Source organism: Gambusia affinis, linkage group LG18, assembly GCF_019740435.1.
Source record: "Gambusia affinis linkage group LG18, SWU_Gaff_1.0, whole genome shotgun sequence".
NCBI lineage: Eukaryota > Metazoa > Chordata > Actinopteri > Cyprinodontiformes > Poeciliidae > Gambusia > Gambusia affinis.
The window spans coordinates 20,194,177-20,217,753 of NC_057885.1; the positions used below are offsets into that span (position 1 = coordinate 20,194,177).

Below are 23,577 nucleotides of genomic sequence, written 5' to 3' on the forward strand. Positions count from 1 at the left end.
TTTTTTATTTTTTAAGTCTTGTTTTTCTTTCGTTCCATCCTGACGCCCAATGAAGCGACTGCAGACCAGAAGAATGAAGCCACAAGACCAAGAAGAGGACGGGCGCCGCCGCCCTCATTCACACCCCACAGAGCCTTTTCAGGAGAAAAGTGTTTTACCGCTGATGCCTCAGTGACTTCAGCCGTTGACTTTGTACTGTACTGCTCAGCTCAGCCCCACAGGAGGCCTCAGAAAGAGGAGGCAGAGCCCCTGGAGGAATGCTGTCAAGGCTGATTTAGACGTTTTTTTCTTCTTTGGCTCCTTCTGAGCATTGTTCAACGGTGAAACCACCGAGATGAATGTGTGTTTACGCTTTAAAGAAGTGGGAAAAGGGTAGAGATGACTGGAAATGGGTGGTGTGGGGAGTTTTTCTTTGGATTAGGATGTCATATAAATCAGGTTTCCAGTAGTAACAGCACTGGAAGGACTGGGATTCTCCTACTCCTCTTCCTCATCCATTATGTTCCTCACCTCTAGATTTTTCTATCTACAAATTTTCCTTATTTTCTCTAATCCAAATATACAAAAACATGTAGAAACCTTTATTGTTCGTTTCATTGAGAAGCAGATTAATTCCTCGCTGCAACAATGGGGTATTTGTTGCTTCAGCAGCTGAAAGGAGGAGAGTTATTGTAACAGGAGAGACTGGAAACACAACAATGTGAGAAACTGAAGGATCAGAACAAGACGGAGAGAGTTGGACATGCAGGAACCGAGCTTTGAGATTAATCAATCAAAATATCATCTTTAACCCAAGTATGACCGTTTTTAGGCTGCATTTAAATCATTTTTTAACTATAAACAGCTAAACAAGCCATCGTGACATCTACGGAAGAGAATTAAGGCCAAAAAAGTAGAAACAAAAGAATTACAGTTGAAAGCAGATATTTTCACCCACATACACCTTCTTTGCTCGCTGTCTGAAGTTAAATCAGACTAAACTTATCTTTCTTCAAGTTTTCGACTTTTTAAACTGAAGATTTTCTAGAAAATTTCCAAGATTAATCTCAACATTTTGGAGTTTTTTCTTGCAAGGTTTTGAGATAAAACTCCAACATTTTTCAGAAAAAATTTAGAAATTCCTGAGGTTGAGAAGATAAGAAAATATTCAAAAATGTTTAAATTAATCTCAGAAATCTTCTTGGAAAAAGCAAACTTTGAAATGTGTAAAGTTGCATCCCATGAGCAACACCCGTTGTGAGTTTTTATCTAGAAAAATTCAGTTTTTTTCCTGCAAATGTTAAGATTAATCTAGAAATTAGATACTTCTGATCTTGAAAAGTCACAATTTTTCTAGAGAAAAAAAATAAAATTTTTAGATTAGAAAAAAAAAATTCTAGGAAAAACTTGGATATTTTATAGTTTGAAAACATGCTAAAAATAATTTCAAAAATTTAATTTTGAAATTCATCTCAGAAATTGTCTGAAGAAAACTGTTCCTGAGCTTCGAAAGTCAAACATTTTGGACATTTTCTGAATTTCAAAAGTCAAAAATTTTCTGTTTAGAAAAATTTCTGGGTGTTTTCAAAAACAAATTTGAGATTAATCTCAAATGTTCATTCAATGTTCATTGTTATTTTTTTAAAAAATATTTTCTTAAGCAATTTTTACTTTTTTTCTAGAAAATGTTTAGGTCGATCTCAAAATTTTAGACTTTTGATTTATTTGTTTAGAAATGTTCTTATGTCAGTCTCCATATTTCTGAGTTAATTTTTTTTTACTTTATTCTACAGTATTGTTTTTCTAGAAAATGTCTCATTTTTTGGTAGAAATTTAAATCTCCTTTATATGTTGAGCCTGTTTGTTTTTATTTTCTGTTTAAATCTGATACAAGTTGAACCAAACTGTAAACTTTGTTTTATTATTTTCCTAAATAATTCCTGCGGTTTGACACCCAGGACAGAAGTGGGAAGCATCACTCCCACTCCCACATCACCATCACCCCTCCGTGGTTCCCACCCTCCGTCCCTCACCTCCGTCTGCACTGCATGCAGGTTTTATCCCACTTATTGAGCCCAACAGAGCTGCGGAAGTTTGATATTTTTAACCTTTACGGACAGAACGTCGTTTGACTCAATCATGGCTAACTCCGGGATCCAGCTGCTGGGCTTCTTCCTGTCTCTGGTGGGCATCGTGGGGCTGATCGTGGGGACCGTCCTGCCTCAGTGGAAGATGTCCGCCTACATCGGGGACAACATCATCACGGCCGTGGCCATGTACCAGGGGCTGTGGATGTCCTGCGCCTTCCAGAGCACCGGACAGCTGCAGTGCAAAATATACGACTCCATCCTGCAGCTCGACAGTAAGACGAGCCGGAAACACGCGCGCAATTAGCGACACTTTAACACGATTTTATTCAAGTTAAAGTGGAGAAATTACTCAATAAGAGGGGGAAAAAAAGTGTTTGGTAAAAATGCTACGCAAGTACACATTTAATATTCCAACATTTCAGCTTAACTTTATATTTTGGCCCACCTGTTGATGTAATATTTACATACTAAATGATTGATAATTTGATCAGTTACTCAGTACTTGAGTAGACTTTTAACCAAATACTTTTTTACTCTTAGTTGAGTAATTTCTTTGATTTCTTAGTGTTGATTAAGGATTCAACATTGACAGATTATTTTTCTTATCACATGGAAAAATGTATTGTTATAAGCAAAATAATCTGCCAATGGAACAAGTACTTTTTAAAATCAATATTTAGGGATTATTTACTTAAAACAAGCTCCTATTTCCTACAGAAAAGTTGTTTGTAAGTTAGTTTTGTCTTATTTCAGGAGTGCTAAGATGTCTGCACTTTAAAACACTTGGTACGATTTTGTGTTTTTGCAGTGAACAATGTGTTTTCTCTTTCTCTACGTCTCGTGCCTCTGACCCCGCAGCATACGGCCGTGTGATTCTCAGGATGGGCGGTGACAGGAAGTCTGGTTGTGTTACATTCAACACAAACTTCTGAGTTTCACCCTTTTGTCAACAAGCTGTTGTCACAAGCCGAGTGTGGCTCGAATAATGCTCAGTCACAAGATGACTGAGCGATGCAGATAATCTGTGAAAAAAATGTGGCTTCTGCGCCTTCTCCTAGTGCTAACTAGAAATAACCAATCAGAGCCAGGAGGCGGGTTTTAGAGCTACCAATCACAATCTGGTGTCTGGTACGCTGCAGCTAGCTTAGCCTGTTGTGAATGCTCAGCCAAGTTACTATGATGGATAAACGGTTTTCCTGGAACTGTAAATTGTTGATCTTTTCACAGATTATTTGTCTCATAATAAACTGTCAGAACATGGTGAAAAATCCAGATATTACAATGTGTTATATCAGTCGATATTGATAAATATTGATTAATCTGAAATACTGCCAGACTGGCGGCTCAATCTTTCCTGTTTTATCCACAGTTTTCACTCCACAAGGCTGTTTTTTTGTTTTTTTGTTTTTTAAGCAGTTATGAGGTGAAGCCTTAAACTGCTGCTGTGGCAGTTATTCAGCAGGTTGTTGCTAGGTAACCAAAGAATGAATGAGTTGCTAGGTAACCAAGGAGAGAGTCAGTTTATTCCACCAGCCAAGCTTAGCTGTGTGGCTCTGGATCAGAGTTCAGTGAAACTGTTGAGAAATCTATAAACTACTGATATTGATCAACTTTTTATCACAATATATATTGTTACTGATTTATAGTCCAACTCTACCTCAAAGTAGCAGTTACCTGATTGTACTATAGAATAGCAGTATTTGCTTGGGAAATACAAAATGGCATCCCTTTAAATCTTAAATTAAAATCTTTTAATTTATCTGCGCTGAAATAATTAAAATCAATTATTTTTCTATTGTCAGTCTCAATAAACAAATGTAAAAAGGTTGGATTGATGGTTTGTGTTGAAATTTAAGCATTTATGGGAGAAGTTTCCACGTTCGACCCTGGAAACTTTGTGATTTCTGGATTATTTTTTAATATTCCATTCAGAGGAAAAGCTTAGACCTTTGCAAAGGGATGAAACGTTCAAGTTTTAACTGATAACAGGAATCTACAGTTGTTCAGAAAACGGCCCTTTCCTAACTTTTGTACTCCTGACAAGTGAAAGTTTCTCTGCGTGTTTCTTCTTGACTTTGAAGGTGAATTTAGGAACAAGAACGTGATTATGTCAGAAGAAAGATGCATAATCCTGCCTATTGTTTTCCATTTCCCTCTGATTTACATGTTTTATCGAGTCTCCCTCACTCCCTGCTGGGCGTTTGGGTCTGTTTGGGGCGGGCAGGGATGGCCTCGGCTGGCACAGACTGGTTCTAGGTGGACAGAGGCAGGATTTGGACAAAGAGGGGCCTCATCCTGTGAAATGTTTACAGGCTGACGAAAGGTTTTACCATTTGGAATCAGTTCAAGTGAAGAAAAATGTGTTGTTTCTCACTGTTAGCGTGTTCATGAGTCTCCCATGGCTTCCCTGCCAGTAACAGGAAGTTAATTTACAACCTCTAGTCACTCAGATAAAACCTCAGTCCCTGTTTTTTATGTTTCTTCTTCCACTTTTGTGTTTTTCTGATATTTTCTAACCTTCCTGAACAAGAGTTACATATTTATAATGGTGTGTTTTGGCGGCTGTAGAAAGAAAAATAAAAACAACTGAGTACATTTCTGTCAAAAAATTAAAATATTGAGTCTATTGACAGAGTTTGTTGTAGGTTTTGTAGAAAATTTTTTAGAAATATCTGAATTTCAAAAGCCAAACATTTTCAGATTTTTGAAATTTCTGATTTCTGGAAAAATCCACATTTATATAGAAAGGTTTTGACTTCTCAAACTCAGAAATCTTCTAGAAAAACTGTTTTTCTCTCTCTGTTAAAAATTGTTTGACTTTTGAAATTCAACATAATGTTAAATATTCTGAGTTTTTCTTAGCAAATTTTGTACTTTTCCATTTCAAAAAATGTTTAGAATAAAAATGTGAAAATTTGAGAGAAAAAAGGAAAATGTTCTGAGTTTCAAAAGTCCAAATTTTGAAACTCAGAAATTTCCAAGTTTTTTTCTCCAAAACTTCTGATATTAATCTGAAAATGTTATTTTTTTCTTGGAAATTTTGCAACAAAATTTCTAAAATTTTTTAGATTTATCTAAAAACTTCAGAGTTTTTTTCTGAGATACTTTCTAGAAAATGTCAAAAATTTTCCACTTTTTAAACTCAGAAATTTCCCATTTTCTTCTCAAAAATTTCTGAGATTAATCAAAATATTTCCTGAGTTGTTTTATTTTTCATAAATTTACTTCTCCCTTTTCGTGTTTTATCTGTAAATGCCGTAAAACATCACATTCCTTTATTCTGGGAATTTCCATCACCATCCTGGCTTGGTTTCCTTCTCCAGGTTCGCTCCAGGCGACCCGCGCCTTGATGATAGTCGGCATCATCGTGTCCGTGGCGGGTCTGGGCGTGGCCTGCATGGGAATGAAGTGCACCACCTGTGGAGGAAGTGACAAACTACGCAAGTCTCGCATTGCCATGATAGGAGGAATTATTCTGCTTATAGGAGGTGAGGATGAAAACGCTCCAAGCTGTTGATGTTAGTTTGAGCTGAAGAATTGGACTAATTTAAGATGTAAACGTGCATTCACAACATTCTGTTGATTTTCATACATTTCTTTGTAACAGAATCAGTTGTATCAGTTATTTTTTCCTAACTGGCTCAATTGGAGAATGAAAATTACAACTCTTGTTACATTTTCAGCTGGTGCAGCTCTCTTTCACTCTCCATTGTGTCAATTGAAACAAACACTTTGAAAAAGCTCTTCCCCTCCTCGCCTGTGGTGGCGCTGCACTAAGAAACACCAAAGCAAATGACATGAAAACCTCTGAAGAAGACACTGAAAGCAGCTTCATTCTTTCCGTCCATCCATCCATTTTCTGTACAGCTTGACCTTAGTGGGGTCAGGAGAGCTGCTGGTCAACTTCATTCTTTATGAAATGTAAACAAAAATGGAGCGGCGTCAGATTTCAACAGTTGTAGGATTTCTCTTTTGTTTTTGGTAAAAGACCACAAGTCATTTCTCTTGCTAGCACAGAATTAGCTTGTTTGTTTTGGCATTCTGGGTCATTTTATTTACCCAGCAAGCCTTGCACTGTTGTTCACTTCCTGGTTCTGGAGTGGTTTCCAGTCCGCTTGGCATTCACACACACATTCAAACTGTACCAAAGGTTCACCGGACTGAAACCAAGGTTTGTAGACGAACCTGAGTTCAGTTGTTTGGTCTGGATCAGAGTCTGATTGCACGTTCACACCTCCGCAGACATTTCAAACGTCCTATGCAAACAAACTGGAGTTTAATTAAAGCGGTCTAAACCGGACTGGTGTGAATCAAAGATGTACTCAGTTCTGCTGCTGCCCATGAGTGAACCTTGGGGAACGTTTAATCCCAAGTCCAAAGCTCTTTCTTCCCACTCATTTGGCCTCTGGTGGTCATTGGACTGAATGAGCTCAGCGCTGCTGGCTCTGATTCTAACATCTGACGTCCGAAGGGCTTTGAAGACTTCACTGACAGCCAATTGTGCTGGAGTCGGCGGGGGCTGCTGTTAAAAGGGATAAAAAGGATTTATATCCTGTTGAATTTTGAAGTGTTAGTGAAATGGTTGATGTTTCCTGTTGACTCTCTCTGCAGGCCTGTGTGCCATTGTGGCGTGTTCTTGGTTTGCTCACAACGTCATCAGAGCTTTCTACAACCCCTACACTCCGGTCAACACCAAGTAAGAAAAGCTGAATAATTCACTGTATTTTGTATGACTGTAAAATCAATTCTTTGGGTTTGTTGCTTTAATTAGTTATTGCAACATTTTACATATCACTGTTGTTATTGTTTGGCAAAGTTCTAGTTTTGTGGTTTTTGTGGAATAACTTAACTTGAGAAATGCTAATCAAGAATGAAAACAAATGGTAACTCAATTTGAGTTATGTTCTGGTGTTTCAAAAAAACTAAATTATTTCCATTCTCAGCATTTTCTCTACTAAACTACATGCATGTAGCTAAACTCTGCGCACCAGAGCTATACTTTCTGTTTAAGCTCAAAAGTATCCTGACCAGGTATTTCAAACCTTTCCATATTGGGAAATATACTGATGGAGCTATTTGTGTTAACTTCAGAGTGAATGTTAGACACTCCAAGTGACTATTAGCTTATCTTTACGTTGATGGTGTTAGCTTTATTTGGAGTTGTTAGCTTAATTTGCTCAGTTCTGTTTTAGGGCGTCTTGTCACTTTCAATCCACATTAGCTGCTGATGGCCTCGTCCTCCATCTCATCATTTTACACCAGCATATAAAAATGGCTGTAAACAGATGCGTAATTATACAACGGTACAATTCTTTGAAATCTTTGAAAAACATTAGCAGAGCAAACGTGCTGGAACTCAGCTTGGGTTGCTAGGTAACGGGCTGCGTTTGACTTAGGTTGCTAGGTAATGGGCTGGTTTTGGCTTAGGTTGCTAGGTAACGACACTAAAACATTAACTAGTTGCCAGAAAATGGCTGTGTGTTTTTCTTTAAGCAGTTGTGACCCAAATGTAAATATAAAAACATTTCAGGACCCGACCAGAACCCCTAAGTGTAAATTACCTTGAGAAATAATGAGATTTGGTTAAATATAAAAACAGGCTTTAATGCCGAAACACAATCAAATGTTTCAAGCCATACAGGTCATACAAGTGGAAATGATTCCCAGTTTCATTCACCGTCCAGCGCTGCTCCACACTTCGCTCACCTTATGGATGAAATCAAGTGAGGGAAAGACTGTAGCGTTTTCGTTTTATTCTTTTCTGCAATCTGTGCCCTCCCAGGCTTGTCTAGTCAGTTTCAGTCTGTTTATGTATGACTGCCGGCAGAAACACATAGACATGGACATGTAAGCTGCAGCGTGTGCGTGTAAGCAGATTAAAAAGTCGGCTAAAAGAGATAGAGGACAAGATAGAACCTATAACAAAAATGTGAATGTTTCTATTATAGGTTCCCTTTAAAAGAGATAAAAACACAACAGAGAAACTAAAAACCAATTATTTTAGCTTTAATATAATCTTTATCTTCCCAGGTTTGAATTCGGAATGGCCATCTTCATCGCTTGGGGTGGCGCCCTCCTCGATGTTCTGGGCGGCGCCATGCTGGCCGCCTCCTGTCCCAGGAAGAAGCAGGTTTCCAGGTACCCAAATATGCCCGGCTCTCGCTCCAGCCCTCCAAGCAGCAACAAGGAGTATGTCTGAGAGCGCCCCCTGCTGGCTGGAACTGCTGGGTTAGAAAAAAAACAAACAAAAAAAACAATTGTTGCAGCATCGACGGAGCAGAACCGAAGATGTGAAACAGTGACACTCCTTGTTGGGCTTTAATGAGCATTTAATTGTCACACACTGCTCTGAATTGTTTCATCAAAGATGTTTCATACTCCGTCCTCACATTCCACAGTTGTTTACCGTTGGTCTTCTCAGACACATTATAATTGGATCCCCCTATTAAACCCGCAAGACTTTGTGTTGCAGCCTAATATTATGGACTAAAGCCAACATTTGCAGCCGTATGTCAGCGCTAGCAGTAATTAGCACATGTCTTGTAATTGAAAGCAATCAGTTCCTCCATGGTGTGCAGGTTGCAGCTGAGTCCATGTGAGGTTTATTAAATCAGAGTACTAAAATAGACGTTAAAGTGAGTATGGTGTGACTTCTCTCACTGGCCTCATTGTACACCAAACGACATCCATTACTCTTCAAATCAGCCGGCAAGAAACTCTCCTCAGTTAGACACAAATATTTTTTTTTACCCTGATTATATTTCTATTTATTTTGTAGATTTAAAGGATCTGTATCATGGTATGTAGATTTTACACTGTTATACGATGAGCTGTAACTACAGAATAATGGAAACATAGAAAATGTATGAAAAAAGTATTTTTAACATGTCAATATATAGATGAATAAAAACACTGCAGATATTAAGTGTGGTATTTTTGCAAATTGTCACCTAAAGTGTTGTGAAATCCTTTTTCCAGATTTGTTTGGAATGTTTTCTCAGACCTCCGTTAAATCAAACAGATGTTAACACAATGAGAAGTGCATTTTTGGAGATTTGGAAAACTTTTGACAGAAAAGCGAGAAAATACTGCAAATATTGCTAAAGACACCCAGCAAACATTTTCAATGCTTAAGTTTACAACAGTGTATGAGGGTCGGTGTAGATGGAAAAAAGGAGCACATTTCTGCCAAAAAAGTCTAAAGGTTTGAGATTCATGTAAGAAATTTAAATTAAAAAAACTTGAAACTTTCTGAGCTTGAAAAGTCAAAAGATTTCAAGCAATTTCAAAATTCTGAATTTTTTAGAAAAACATGGAAATTTCTGAGCTGAAAAGTCAAAAATGTATTAGAAAAAATAATAATTTTTTTTTAGATTGATCACAGAAATGTTCTGTAAAAAAAGACCTGGAGACCTGCAAAAAGTTATAAAAAAAATGCATGAAACAATGTTGGAAAGGTTCAAAGGTAACATTTGTTTTTTCACGTTTGTAACTTACAGGTCCTTTATTTCCTCAAATTTCTGAGAATAATCTCAAAATGTTATTTTTTTTCTTGCAAATTTTTTACTGCTCAAACTCAGAAATTTTCTCAGAAAGTCTCAAATGTGCTTGAAAAAAAATCAGAAATTTCTGAGATAAATCTCCGAATTATTTTTGTAAAAACAAAGAAATTTCAAGTTGAAAATTTGAAAAAGCTCAGAAACTAGTTGGAAGATTACCATAAATAACTAAAATAATCCAAATCTTGTGGATTACATTTGTAATAAAATAATCTGAAGTCATTTTAAAGCGGTTTATGCAAACCTAAATGATAAACAAAAACGGATTTTATTAGAATTTATACTTTTATTTATTTCCAGAGATGCATCATGAAAAGTTGATCACTTTCATGCAAAAGGCAAACAACCCCAGCCTCAGAGTCAAAGACTGAGCTCAGAAATGTGTGAAAAACATCCTCCACCAGTGAACTATGACCTCAACCGTGAGCCTTTAAAAGGCCCATTACGTCTAATTCCACTGCAATCTTCACAAAATCCCAAAACATCAGTTAGATTGTCTCAGCAGCGGCAGCCAATCAGAGCTGCCCGTTTTTATGAGCTCATACTGCAATTACGTCCGACTTGGAAAGACGGCGTGACGAAAACGAATCATAAACATCAACGCATGCGGATCAGAATATATTTAGATATAAATCTGATTTATAATCATAAAAGAAAAGAAAAAGTGCATCAAAATTTTGCCGTTTGCCTGCAAAAAAAACAACAACAAAACAAAACAAAAAAAACAGTGTTTTGGTTTATGAAAACTACAGCGTAGCCCTTTAATCACAGACTTCATGCATAGGTTTCTGCGACGTGTCACAGCACATGACAGGCATTCCCACAAAGTGCACGTCTTAAATCTCACTTTTAGATGACAAAGTAAAAAACAAGTAGAAGCCACAACAACTAAAAATATAGATTTCTCTGAACAATAAATAATTTGCAGTAGTCGTTTTCTTCTGGTTTAAACAGCGAGCGCTCATAGCTACTCCGTCTGGATCTGTGCGAGTTGTTGCACAACCAAAAGCTTAATTTTTCACCCCAACAGGCTCGTGTTCCTTCACACAACAAACCAGCAGAGAATCGGTAACCTTCGTCGGACACGTCCGGCCAATCAGCAGTAGCCCTTTTCAGAAAAGAAGCTTTGAAATAAATCCTTCGACGGCCTACAGAGGTACAGAGATTCAATTATTCACAGTCTGAGCGAAGTTAAATAGACACTATGTACAAGCAGGGCTCCGTTCAGGCGGCGCCAAATGAGCCGGGTTGGAGCGGTCAGCAGCTCCAGACACTTTGGACCAGGAGCGCTGACTGGAACGGGTTTCTGGCACTTCTTAGAGATGAAGCTAGGAGATGGGCGACAGGGAGACGGGGCACTGGCCGTTGTTGTTCATGAGGTCGTCCAGGTCTTCGTCGTCCAGATCCACTGCGGAAGAAGAGAAACACATTTTAACTGAGCGAAGCTACTTGTGTTAGCTTCAGAGACTAGCTGACTAGCTATTAGCTTGACTCTAAGAAAACTCAATCTGGATTTGACTCCATGTGTTGATGGAGTTACCAAATATCTACTCCAAATTAATTAAGCAAATTAATCAGCTGACTTGTCAGTCAATTAGTTAACTCTGACAAGCTGTTAGCTTCACTCTTACCTACCATTACCTTTAAGCAACTGTTGAATAAACGTTCTCTTGACTCAGTTACTTTTAGCACAACTTTCATTAGATGTTAGATTGATTTTTAGTAGTGGTTAGCTAGATTTCAAACAACAGGAAACATTGTAATATTTCTTTTTCCTCAAGTCACATTCTCTGCTAACACAGACAGAATGTAGCTAATTTCAACAACTAAACATCATGAAAATCTCCTTTTTGGGAATTCTGTTTACTAGTGTACAAAACAATTCAAAACAGACAAAAAAAATGAAGAAATTAAATATACAACATAGCAACAGACAAGTTCTCTGAACTGAAAGAAGGTGCAAACGTTTTTGTAAATCCTCAAAGACTAAATTATACTTTTAAATTCAACATAAAATTAGTTAAAAATACTTTAAAAGTGACCTATTATGCTTCCTTTAACATGTTAGCATAAGTCTTTGGAATACACATGATATGTTTATTACATTTTTGGCACAAAGTCATTCTACGGTAAGGAGATTTTATTCTCTGCAGTTCTGTCTACTTTGAGCCTCGTCACTTTAAATGTCATTTAATTACATTTATTTGATTAGGACGGTGCAGATTAATCAACATTACCACAATTTATGCCAGTGTAAATATGGAGGAATTAGCACAGCTACATTTCATCTTTTGTCCTAAAACAAGTAAGCACAAAAACAAATACAGTTAAAGAAATGACTAGCCAACAGACAGAAACTCTATGAAACAGGACACAACACGCTACACTACAAGCAAGGGAGACATTATAAATGTGTACATAACTGGTTTGTTTCTTTTTACAAACTGCTTAGTTTTCACCATTCCTGATATATTTTGGTTGTCCGCTCAGTGAATGTTCGCCTCAAATCGACGCCACCTTCTGGCTAAACTGTGCAGTACGCCTCAGTTTGTTGCATTGTGCTCCGTTTTTTATTTTATGATCCATACAGCTTTAAAACCAGCTGACCAAACATCCTGGAGTTCCGCCTGGGTTGCTAGGCAACGGGCTGGGCTTGGCTGGGGGTTGCTAGGTAACGGTGCAGTGCCAGTTAATTTTAACTTAACAGTTAAAACAGCTTATTTTCCAGACACTGAAAAACATTAACTTGTTTCCGAAAAAGGTTTTGTTAAGCACTTGGCCTGGTTTTTAGAAGCATTTGAGACCCAAATAGAAGCAGGAAAACAAACAAAACATGAATTTTTCATAATTTCTTGTTCTTGAACTTCACGAGTTTGGTCAGTATGACGCTTGGAAACAAAAAATTGGCTGGTATCCAGTTTGAATTTATGCTTTTTTTCTTGGGAGGTTTGAATGGAAAACTGTCTCCGTCATTCAGTTCACCACATTTGCATGAGGTGAGTTCAGAAATAGAAACATCTCTGTTGCAGAGTCGGATGAAACACAGCGATAAAAAAACCTGCTGGCTCCACAGCAACTCAGGACTTTTACTCCTCTTCCTATGAAGCATTTTCTGCTGAATGTTGTGTTTTTATGCAGATGCCTTCATTTTTCACCAGGACCAAAACAATCCAGGTGGCATAAAGAAGAAATAAATCTGTGGGAAAACCCTTTTATGGCAACTATAAAGAATGACAGAGGATTGGTGATGCTGTGGGCCTGTTTCTCTATCAAAGGAAAGATATTACCTACCATATTTTTTAATGTTCCTTTTAGCTACTAACTTAGTCTTTTTATAGGATTAGATAGATCAGGGTCAAAAAGTCATGTTCCATTATGAGTATTGTGTTTCTATATCTATTGTAACTAGAGAACCAAAAAGAAAAAGAAAAATAAATCAGGCTTACAAAATATTATATTAAACCATGATGAATAACTGAAATTATTTTACTGTTGTAGAAAGAAAATGTAGCAAAGCGGCATTTTACATGCAGTTATTCACTACTGAAGAAAAACAACAAGCTTGTCTTAACCAAACACTCACATCTGCAGTTTTTGTTAAAGTTCCATATGTTTTTTTATTGAAAGAAATTGACTTGGAAAAAAATCTCTTTTCCGTGATTTTGTTGTTTTGTAATTATTTTCATTTTTTATCAACAAAATACCAAAATTTCCACATAACTATATGGAAAATGAAAAAAAACTAAAACAGTAAATTTCTGTAAAAAATTAAAATGTTGAGTCTAGGAGTTTGTCCCAGATGTTTTAGAAAACAAACAAAAAACAACAACAGAAATTTCTGAGTTTCATGTAATTTTTAAATATTAAAAAAAATGTTTCGATCAGTTATTCGGTACTTGAGCCGCCTTTTAACCAAACACCTTTGAATTTTAATCCACCAAAAAAAATATGTTAGTGGTGAGTACAATAAAATAACCAGCATAAATCCCGGAAAACAAATAAATAAAGCAACACATTGAAGTTTCTCTCACCTTTTTTGGACCGGCCGATCTGACCCAGTTTCGGAGCCCTCTGTCCGAGCCTCTGGGGGTTCGCCCCGCCGTCGTGTCCGTCTGCCTGTGGGTGTCCGGGGTTGAACTGACCCGCCGGGCCGGGCTGCCGGGGCGGCCCGCTGTGTGGGATCAGCTCGGGGATTCCTGAAGCTCCGTACATGCTGCGGTTCTCCGGTTCGGCCGCTAGGTGTCAGCACAGACCCGAGCGTATCGCTGTCGCGTCGAGGAGAAGACTCTCACTACTTCCGCAATGGTTCTCAACACCGAAACGTGTAGAGGCTAAAAAATAAAAATAAAACACCACCGAAATGTTGGCAATAACAGTTGGAAAAGTCCTGACACCCTGCTGATGAAAGTAGAATCGACCATAAGATTTAAATCCGGGCCGGTTGAACAGCGTGTGTGTCACAAAACAGACAGTTACTCGATGTTTAAAACAGAAATAACCGTAATTATTACTACTAACAGGTGTAAAATTATTTCATCTGCGTCACACTGACAGCTGACATAAAAACAACATATCTTCACATGGATTTGTGGGTCTAAATACTTAATTTCCGTTCGATTTTTCTAAACAACTGTCCACGGATCCGTTGTAAATAAAAACAAACAGCAGCTTTAGCTCACCCTGGGTTTCCAAACGCCGCAGTAAAGAGCTGAATCAGTGAAAATGTCCCAGCTGAGAGCCGTGGCTGTGTTGTTGTTGTTGTTCGGAGCTCTCAGTCTTTTCTCTGCCTCTCCACCGTACTTGGCACCCTACCAAGGAGGAAGAAAATGCGTCGATTTAAAGGGGCCTCCCGTCTCTTTCTCTTTCTGCCGTGGGGATTTCCTCCCGTGGAGTCGTGAATCACGTCACAGCTCGGTCGATACAATGAGGACTGTTGTGAGTACAGACTAGTTTACCCGGTGGGAGGGAGATTTTGCGTCGCTACGCCTCCTTATAATGACAGAGTGAGTCAGAGGCCAGCCAATGACAGACTCTGCTGTCAACCACACAACAAGTTGGTGAACTTTACGCAACACCACGAGCTCATTTACAGAGATGCAAATGAGCTGACTAGTCATGAAAAACTTCCCGAGTAATTTCTTTGTTGTCACTTGATCAACGGGCCGTTAGTCTTGTATTGCCTTGTTGCTGAAAATGTGCTATATAAATAAAATTACCTTTGCCTTTTTAGCTTTAGTCTTTCTGGGGGTCTCCTGAAAGATATTCCTCATTTTCAGACGTAAACACCGATAACAGAGGTTAGAAATGAACCCAGAAGCAGAATTTTCTTGTGATACATTAAAGCTGCTGTATGTAATTTAAATGTAATATATATATATTTACATGTTTGTTAAATATGGCACCATGTTGTGACAGTTTATTGTGAAACAAATAATCTGTGAAAATGCCCATCTCCTCCACCCCCTCCCTTAGCTACTTTTGCCATCTGAAGAAATGAACCTCTCCCAACCAAAAGCAGCCAATCAGAGCCAGGAGGAGGGGCTTAGCGCCTTAATCTAGGACGTCTAGCTGCTAAATGTGATAATGGTGAAGAAACAGTTTACCTTTACAGGAAAACTACTTATACACCATCATCAGTGCCTAAACTAACTAGAATTACCATTAATGACAGGCTAAGTAGCTGGAATATAGCAGAGAGCTAGGAGGGGATGAACTCTGGGTCAAGTTTAAGACTTCAATAAATTATGCAAAATTAATATTTCGCACAATTTTATGTTTACATTTGGGTTCCTACTGCTTCTAAAAAACATCCTAAGCACTGAAAAAACCCACCCTGCTGTTAGTAACAATTCATTTTTTTGGTTTCAAAAATGTCCCTTTTGCTGAGTCAGACTGTGTCGTTACCTAGCAACCTCAGTCAAACCCAGATCGTTACCTAGCAACAGTGGAACTTTTACGCTTTAGAGTTGGTTTTATCTCTATTTGTTCCGATGTACAATGGCTACTAGAAAAGATTCACCAATTTTGTCCCTTCCTGCCATCCATCCATCCATCACTTTATCCCTTGTGGGGTTGAGATGGGTGCTGTGTGCCTGTATTTTCCAGAGTTACACTTTATTGCACAGAAGGGTATCTATGCTAACTTCAACTGTTATAAAAATGCTAAAATGATCAAATACGACTTTAAAGAAATCTGACTTTGTAGTTAAAAACCTTTAAATTGGGTCTCTTCCTCTTTAAGAAGCTCCTGCTCTTTCTGAAGCTCCACCTTCAGGAAGTCATCACAACATTGCTCCTCTATTAACCCTTTAATGTTTTTATTAGTATTCCACTGAGAAGTAGCTTGTACAATAAGTTTCACCAGGTGTTTGCTAATTACTGCTGGCTAGTCTGAAGGAGCTGAGTGGGGGAACTCAGAAAATGCACCTCCGGGTATGTTTTCAATGAGGTAAGAACACAATAACATGATGTGAAGCTCAAAAAAAGTGTAATTTTAATAATACTGCCCCTTTAAATAACCACACATTTTAGGATTTACAACATTTCCTTCAAGACAATCTGACCACTTTAATTCAAATATTACATGTTCAGTTTATAGTTAGTCAAGTAACTATAAACAATCCATTTTTTTATGAATTTATTTTTTTTTAAATATATATTTTTGAGTGTGTGAGTAATTTTAACTTGATGACTTTGGACACTAAAACATAAACATTGTAAGAGCATATTTAGAATCTGAAGCGGTTGTCTAGTAATTTGTCTTTATTTGTTGACTAAAATGAAACCTCACTACTTCAACCAAACAGAAATATGGGACAAGAAATTCAAACACGCTCATCCAGTTGTTGTTTTTCAAAGCTGTTTCTGTTGTTACCCATTGATTCTTCCACATTTAGAACATTGAACAGTTAAAAATAAATCATTAAAAGACAAACTTTAATCTGACATTTATCCAGTAATGGATGGATGTAAATGTATTTGTCAGTAGAAGCAGAAGTTGGTTGGTTTTGCCGTTTCTGCCACAGATCACAAACTTAAAGTCGGTCCACTGAGTGGGATGATGCTGTCAATAAGCTGCAGACCGAGCTGAGAAAGGTCATCTGAGGTCACTGAGTCTGAAAAAAGAAACAATATGGATGCAATGTTAGTGAGCGAACAAACAGTAACAGAGTGGTGGAGAGGTTTAACGTCAACAGAGGCGGTAATTTATCATGAAAGTTAGATATTACAGGAGTCTGAATACTTTGTGTTGGACCTAAAATTTTCCATTACAAGGTCATTTTAATTTGTCTGTTTTCTGGTAGCGCCACTCAACAGAGATGTAGCAACGCAGCTTCACAGAAAACTGAAATAAAACAGTTTGTAAAGAAAACGCAGAAGCACCTGCAGAAAAGCATGACATCATCAACATTCGTTCAAATGAACCCAGTTTAGTTGTTAAAATCATTTTCGTTTTGGGCCAAATGTTCTTAACGGGCTGGATATAATGATAAAACTCATTCACAACCTGTTAAAATATCAAATAATTATTCAGCTTTAATAATGTTGAATATCCTTTTTCATTTTATGATGGGTTTGAGATTTTTTAGAAATGAAATTCAAAGTGTTGGTGGTGCTAATTTGGAAATATTAGCGCTTGTTTATGACTTTTTATTACTGTATAGATCATGGACTATAATCTGACATCAACTAAAGCTGAGGAAGCTGATTAGTACAAGTAAGAAAGTTTTTGACAAAAATCTGCAATAATCTCCCAATTATGTAATATTGACAAACAGTGCAGTGATTTGTTGATTTTGTGTGAATTTCCATGATAATTCCCAATAATCTGCGGGGACTGATTGATGTAATTTGGAAGTAACTGGATAAAAACTGCATGAATTTGATTGATAACACAATATTTAAGCACACTTAATGTTTAGTCTAGAATCTAGAGGGCCACAGAAAAAGCTATTGTGGGCTGGATTTGGCCCACGGACCTCAGGTTTGTGACTCATGGTGTAGAGGAATGGATGTCTTTAGATAAAAACTGAAAATAGAAACCTGATCATGTGTTTGTGCTGCGTTAGGGTTTGATCACCATGTAGGTTCAGTTTCTCACCTGTTATTTCTGTGGGGTGAAATTCCTGTTTTTGCTCAGTAAAGTGAAGGTTTGTTCCGGCGATAATGTCATGTTATTAGCAGACATGTCTGCTGCGTTTCATCCTGTTTACTGATGGAAGTCGTGTTTGTGCAGGAGTTTGTACTATCTCCAGGTTCATCGCATTTAACAAACAAACTGAAGAGATAAACTGGGTTCCCAAAATAAAGGTTCATCAGACGTGTTATGACCTATCCAGGACTCTGCAGCCCAACGGACGAGGAAACTCTGCTGCTATAAAAGTGAGGATTTCCAGATTAATTCAAACCATTTGGAGCGACGATGGCTAAGATTATAGCATCAACTCTGCTGCTCGTTGCTCTGATCGATTGCTTTTTCGACGAAACGGGTACGTCCGAAAGAAAAAAACCAACTTCTAATGCTAATTTCCCATTATATCTCACTAAAAACATTATTTACGACGCGTTACTTTGACTACGTATTGATTTTTTTACAGCTTATTGTGACGAATTTCACTCTGCTGGATTTACAACCAGTGAAATCCGAAGATGCAGATGCTCAAGTGAGTAAACATTGTTTTTTTAAATCAAAATAAATGTTTATTTTTAGATGTTTGTAGATTTCAGAGCAGGTGTTGATATAAATGTGTTTTGCATTGCAGCAATTTCCCCTGGCATAATAAAGTGTCCCTACCCACTGATACCCACAGATTATAAAGGAAAGCAGGTTAAACTTTCTGGAGGAAATGAAAATGGTGAGTAAAATGAATCAAAATTTATAATTAATTACTTCAATAGCATTGTTAATGCATCTAAAAGCATTAATCCTGACACAAGAAATACTTGAAAGCTGTTGTTTTTATTTCAATTAATGGTTTAAAGATTTTTTTAATGTAAACTTTCATCTGGATTTCAACATTTTTGGTATGAAAACTGATACATTTACTATTTCCCAACCAAAGTGATTAGATATTTTATCAAAATAAAAGGAAGAAATCAATTAAAAAGTTTGAAATGTCACAATTTGTGGGCATATTTTCACCATTTTGTTTCTATATAATTGATACTGATGTTTGTTAAGTAAAGTTGCAGTGTTGTTCAAGAGGTCAGAGGTCGCAGGAACATTCATTTGAAAAATGATACATTTAGAGAAGGAGTTTAGCAAAACAACTATCAACCACTGTTTCTTTTTATTTCTTCCAGGTTTACTGAAAGTTAAAAAATGTCGCCAACCACAAACAGGCAAATATCTCCAGGAGGAAAGCCGGACGCTGAAGCTTTGCCTCTGCTGCAGGATAAAGGGAAACCCGAGGCGGAGTAAGTCCAGCTGTCTGTGGACCTTTTCACTGGAATTTATTTAAAAATCTACAAAGAAAAGTAATTTACTGATTTGTTTTGTTCCTCTGCAGGATCGAGCGCCAGGAAAGCGTTCTGCAACGTCTCGTGTTTTCCTTCAACGCCGTTATAAATGAGGGAGAACCAAATGGCCTAATCAAAGTTTTAATGTTTCTGATTCCTGTCTCTGATTTTACATCTTTGTTCTGTTTTTACATTTTCCATTTTGCTTTACATATTTTATTGTATTTCAGTACAATGTTTGTGCATCAGCAGCAGCCTGAGTGAAACCATAATGATGTGAATAGATCAGAAAATTTAAAGTCAGCTGAATGTACAAGATAAATGTGAGAAATTTGTTACTATTGAATTAGTCGTTATAATCAACTTTCTGAAAAATATTATAGAACATTTTAGCAAACAGTCTTTTCTTGACCACACAGAGACGAGTTCGTTTGCAAAGTTTGGTGGAAAAGATGGTAAAACTGTAACTTTTCTTCCATCTGCCACTGATTAATTAGACGAGCTGCTAAACATTTCTCAAACACATTCAAGTCGAGTCAGTTTAGCACATATCAGCAACAAGGCAGTTCAAAGTTTTAAAACAACAAAAAACCCCTGAAACTTTGCTTTCTAGTGGCAGAATAAAGAGAAGTAATTAAAAGGTGAAATCCAGACTAGAATTAATGGTGTTCCAGTTATTATTAGTCAAAAGTAACTCTGAACAGACGGGGTTTAGCTCTGATTTAAAGGAACTCAGTGTTCCGGCAGGATCGAATTTTTCTGCATCAGTGAAGCAGAACAACTGAATGCTGCTTCTCCATATTTGGTTCTGGTTCTGGACGATGCAGAGCGGACTAAAATCAGAAGACCTGAGGTCGAAACAACAGCAGCAGATCTTTAATGTGTTTATTTGGTGATTTATAAACTAACAGAAATATTTTAAAATCTTTAAATCCTGGAAATGTTCTCCAGGTGATAGAAGACTGACTTTGCAACCGTCTTTATGTGTCTCTGAATATTCAGTCCATCACTATGTTCAGATTTCAGACCTGATCGCTGGTTGGATCGTTCCTCTACAGAATAATAATTACTTCAGGTTTGTTTCTGTTCAACTGTTGAAAGTTGCGGCAGACTTTAAAACATCATTAAGATCCCAGAGATTCAAAAGATGCAACGTTTGTGGGAAATTATTGGTAATGTTAGCTTAGCTGTTGCAGAGAAGTCCAGCTTAGATGATTCAAAACATTTACTTTACGTTCCCCGAAGGTAAAAGTACAACATCAGTGGAAAATATGTGTGCATGTAAAAGTAGTAAACAGTTTAACAACTATTCAAGGTTAAAGTTTATTTCTAAAGCACATTTAAAATAAAATAGTTGCACAAACTATAAATTATCAATAGAATAATCTGTAAATTTAGGTGAAAGTGGATTAAAAGCAGGCAAAAAATCTTTAAACAGATTTAATAAGTATGAATTAGCACAATAAAATAAAATAATCTACTAAACTAGAACTATGTTACACTGGCAGCTGGTTTAAAGTGTTTGTTTAGTAAAAGTTTTTTATGTTATTAGATGGTAATTTGTTAAAGTTTTTTATGTTTTCTCTTTTTGATAAACTTTGTGCTTCTTTTATGTACTGATGTGTGACTTTCAATAAAGTTTCAGAGATGTATAAAAACTGGTGGTGGATAATCTTATGCAAAAAATAAATCAATGAAATATTTTCCTTTAAGTGGGGGGAAGGAAATTACATATTTACTGAAACACTAAACGATTCCTTTTATATACAGCATTTTTAATCTAATCTTTACTTTTGTTAAATTATTCAGTGTTTCTAGAATCTTTCTAATTTTATTTCACTGAGACCAATTTCCACTCTTCAAAACGAGAAAAAACAGGAAATCATTGCATTAAGACAAACTTTTATTTACCTTAAAGCCAAGAAATAACAACAAAAATCCCCGAAGTTCAATGATAGAGAAATTTATTACTATGGCATTTTGAGGTCAGAAATAAAAATCATAATCATATAATACATATGATTATTAGTGGTAAACATGGAGCTAACTGCTACAATAACATTTTAACAGGGTATGATAGAGTGTTAAGGATATGCTAAGAAAATAAAGTCACAAAATTACAAAAGTAGAGTCAAAGATTGATGAGAAATATTTAGAAATATTTAGACTTTTTCTCGTAATCTTATGACTTTATTCTCATGTTACAATTGTGTTCTTATAAAACAGACTTTATTCTTGTAAAATGACTTTATTTTCATATTATTTCAACTTTAATCTTGAAATTCTGTTTTTGATTCAGATTCTAGCTCTAATACTCCGTCGTAGCTTTATGATGTAGTTAAATTAGATAAATATTGAGCTTTTCAGCAGAAAACAAAACAAAACAAACATTGCAGAAGAGCTTTGCACAAAACTAAGCATGACTTTCTGGAAAATCAATTCAAGTTTATTTGTGTAGCAAAATTCAGCAACAAGGCAGTTCAAGAAGCTTTAAATGATAAAAACTAAAAGTCACAAAAACATCATACTGTCACCCATTTGAGAACAAACATTACATTTCATGGAGCACCGTCATCAAAAACATCTTTAAGCATCATATGTGTTTGTGAATATCCCACATATTATGCTTCAAAGGCAATTCTAAACATCATACCAACCATGAAGTACGGTGGAAGATCTGTGATGCTGTGGAGCCGTCAGTCTGTGGAGCCACATAAGATTGGAAATACTACAGTGACCTCTATCTGCAACTTTCTGTTTGTAGCTGCCAGCGCTTTGGTCAAATGATTAACAGCACAGATGGTAAATAATTTAGCTGCGTCCTTTTAGATCTTGATTGAATTTTATAAACAATTCAAAGCAGAGATTAGAGATTAACGTCCCGACTTCCTCCTGCCTCTCCCAACATGCCAGAACTGATCTGAGAGACAAACAACTGCAGAAACTTTCAGACTCTTTATATAACACATAAAACAAATATGGTGTCAGAAAATTAAAAATAATACTTTCATTAGGATACTTTGTAAGCTAGCTGTTTCCTTCCAGGCATAGCGGCTAACAATGCTAATGATAATAGCCCAAAAACAGCTTTACTCTAGTTTTACAAAGTGAAAATATTGTTTCTCCACAATTTCTTTAGCTAAATTAATGAATTAGAAAAGAACCATCATGGTATTAGCTTCAACTAGCTTAGCATGCAAACTTAGCATAGCTAACAGGCCTGGTTCAAGCTAACAGATTCACTGAACATCTGATACAATACTAACCAAATAAACACACAATATTAAATATGGTGTTAGAAAAATGAAAATGGTTATTTTTAGGATATTTTGTAAGCTAGCTTTTTCCCTCCAGTCATACGGGCTAACGATGCTAACAATTATATCTTTAGCTATTGACTTATTGACACTGATATAACTTCATTACTCCAACAATAACATATATTACATATATCTTACATACATCACATATTTATTATTAAGTGAAAATATAATTTCTCCACTCATTTTTTGACAAAATCAAATGATTAGAAAATATTTAGCTTTGCCTAGCTTAGCATACAAACTTTAGCTAGCCTAACAGTACTAGCTGGTTCAAGCTAACAAAGTCACTCAAATTTTTATTTTTTTGCACTTTTTTTCCCCTTTAGGGGGTCTTTGTGGGCTCTAGTGTCCCTTATTTGAAAGTAGGCTGACAGGAAGGTGGGAAGACATGCGGCAAACGTCGGTTGGGTCCGGGAATCGAACTCACGACCGGCGCGTCGAGGACTGAAGGCCTCCAAATGTGGGTGGCGCCACCACAGCACGCCCAAAATCACTCAAATTTGATGCAGCATTAAGCAAATAAAGCACATACTCAGAAAAACTGTTAAAAAACATATATGTGTATATTCTAATATTTTGGTTATTTGTAATCTAGCTTTTTCCCTCAGTCTTTGTGGCTAAAATTGCTAACCTCTATCAATTTATGCTACATTTTTGACAGTATATAGCTAATGGTATTTTTCTAAAGTATTTAGTAATGAAACACTTGTTTTTTATTTGCTTGTCGCTCTTTTTCCCACCACATTTTCATCAGTCTGCTATTGTATCTAAGGGTAAATACACTATAAATGATTTAAAGCAGAGATTAGAGATTAACACCCCGACCCCTCCTGCCTCTCCCAACATGCCAGGACTGATCTTACAGACCAAACAGACCCGGATGTGTTCTGGTATAAAACAGTCGGAGTTGGTGCGGTTCTGCAGCAACTTTCAGACACTTTGGAGCGAAAACAGAAAATAAAGAAAACATGGCTAAGCTTGTCGGAGCCGCTCTGCTGCTGATCGTCCTGATCGGCTGCTTCTCCGTCAGGACGGGTAAATAATCCTGACTTATATTAAACTTTGTTCTGTGTATTTGGAAAAGCACATCTCATAACTTTTGTTTGTTTTACTGAAGATGCACTGAATTATTTTATGTATTTTTTTATTTTTTATTTTCCTTTGCAG

The 23,577-nt window shown here is 36.8% G+C and overlaps 2 protein-coding genes across 2 annotated transcripts; one reads left to right on the plus strand and one right to left on the minus strand.

Moving 5' to 3' along the window:
* The first annotated feature begins 1,962 nt into the window (after positions 1-1,962).
* cldn7a (claudin 7a) lies at positions 1,963-8,997 on the plus strand. Its single transcript, XM_044098172.1, has 4 exons — positions 1,963-2,341; positions 5,393-5,557; positions 6,681-6,765; positions 8,100-8,997. Exons 1-4 carry the CDS (start codon positions 2,119-2,121, stop codon positions 8,266-8,268), a joined length of 642 nt encoding a protein of 213 aa, XP_043954107.1. The 5' UTR covers positions 1,963-2,118; the 3' UTR covers positions 8,269-8,997.
* An 895-nt stretch (positions 8,998-9,892) lies between these two features.
* On the minus strand, positions 9,893-14,637 carry si:dkey-112a7.4 (calcium/calmodulin-dependent protein kinase II inhibitor 1). The gene is made up of 3 exons (XM_044096833.1): positions 14,308-14,637; positions 13,660-13,959; positions 9,893-11,036 (listed from the first exon to the last, which is right to left on the minus strand). Exons 2-3 carry the CDS (start codon positions 13,838-13,840, stop codon positions 10,957-10,959), a joined length of 261 nt encoding a protein of 86 aa, XP_043952768.1. The 5' UTR covers positions 13,841-13,959; positions 14,308-14,637; the 3' UTR covers positions 9,893-10,956.
* Positions 14,638-23,577: the final 8,940 nt, after the last annotated feature.

Coding starts and splice junctions, on each gene's coding strand:
- cldn7a (XM_044098172.1), top strand. CDS start 2,119: ATGGCTAACTCCGGGATCCAGCTGCTGGGCTTCTTCCTGTCTCTGGTG. Junction 5,558..6,680: donor AATTATTCTGCTTATAGGAG/GTGAGGATGAAA, acceptor CTCTCTCTGCAG/GCCTGTGTGCCATTGTGGCG. Junction 6,766..8,099: donor TACACTCCGGTCAACACCAA/GTAAGAAAAGCT, acceptor TTATCTTCCCAG/GTTTGAATTCGGAATGGCCA.
- si:dkey-112a7.4 (XM_044096833.1), bottom strand. CDS start 13,840: ATGTACGGAGCTTCAGGAATCCCCGAGCTGATCCCACACAGCGGGCCG. Junction 11,037..13,659: donor GATCGGCCGGTCCAAAAAAG/GTGAGAGAAACT, acceptor CTTCTTCCGCAG/TGGATCTGGACGACGAAGAC.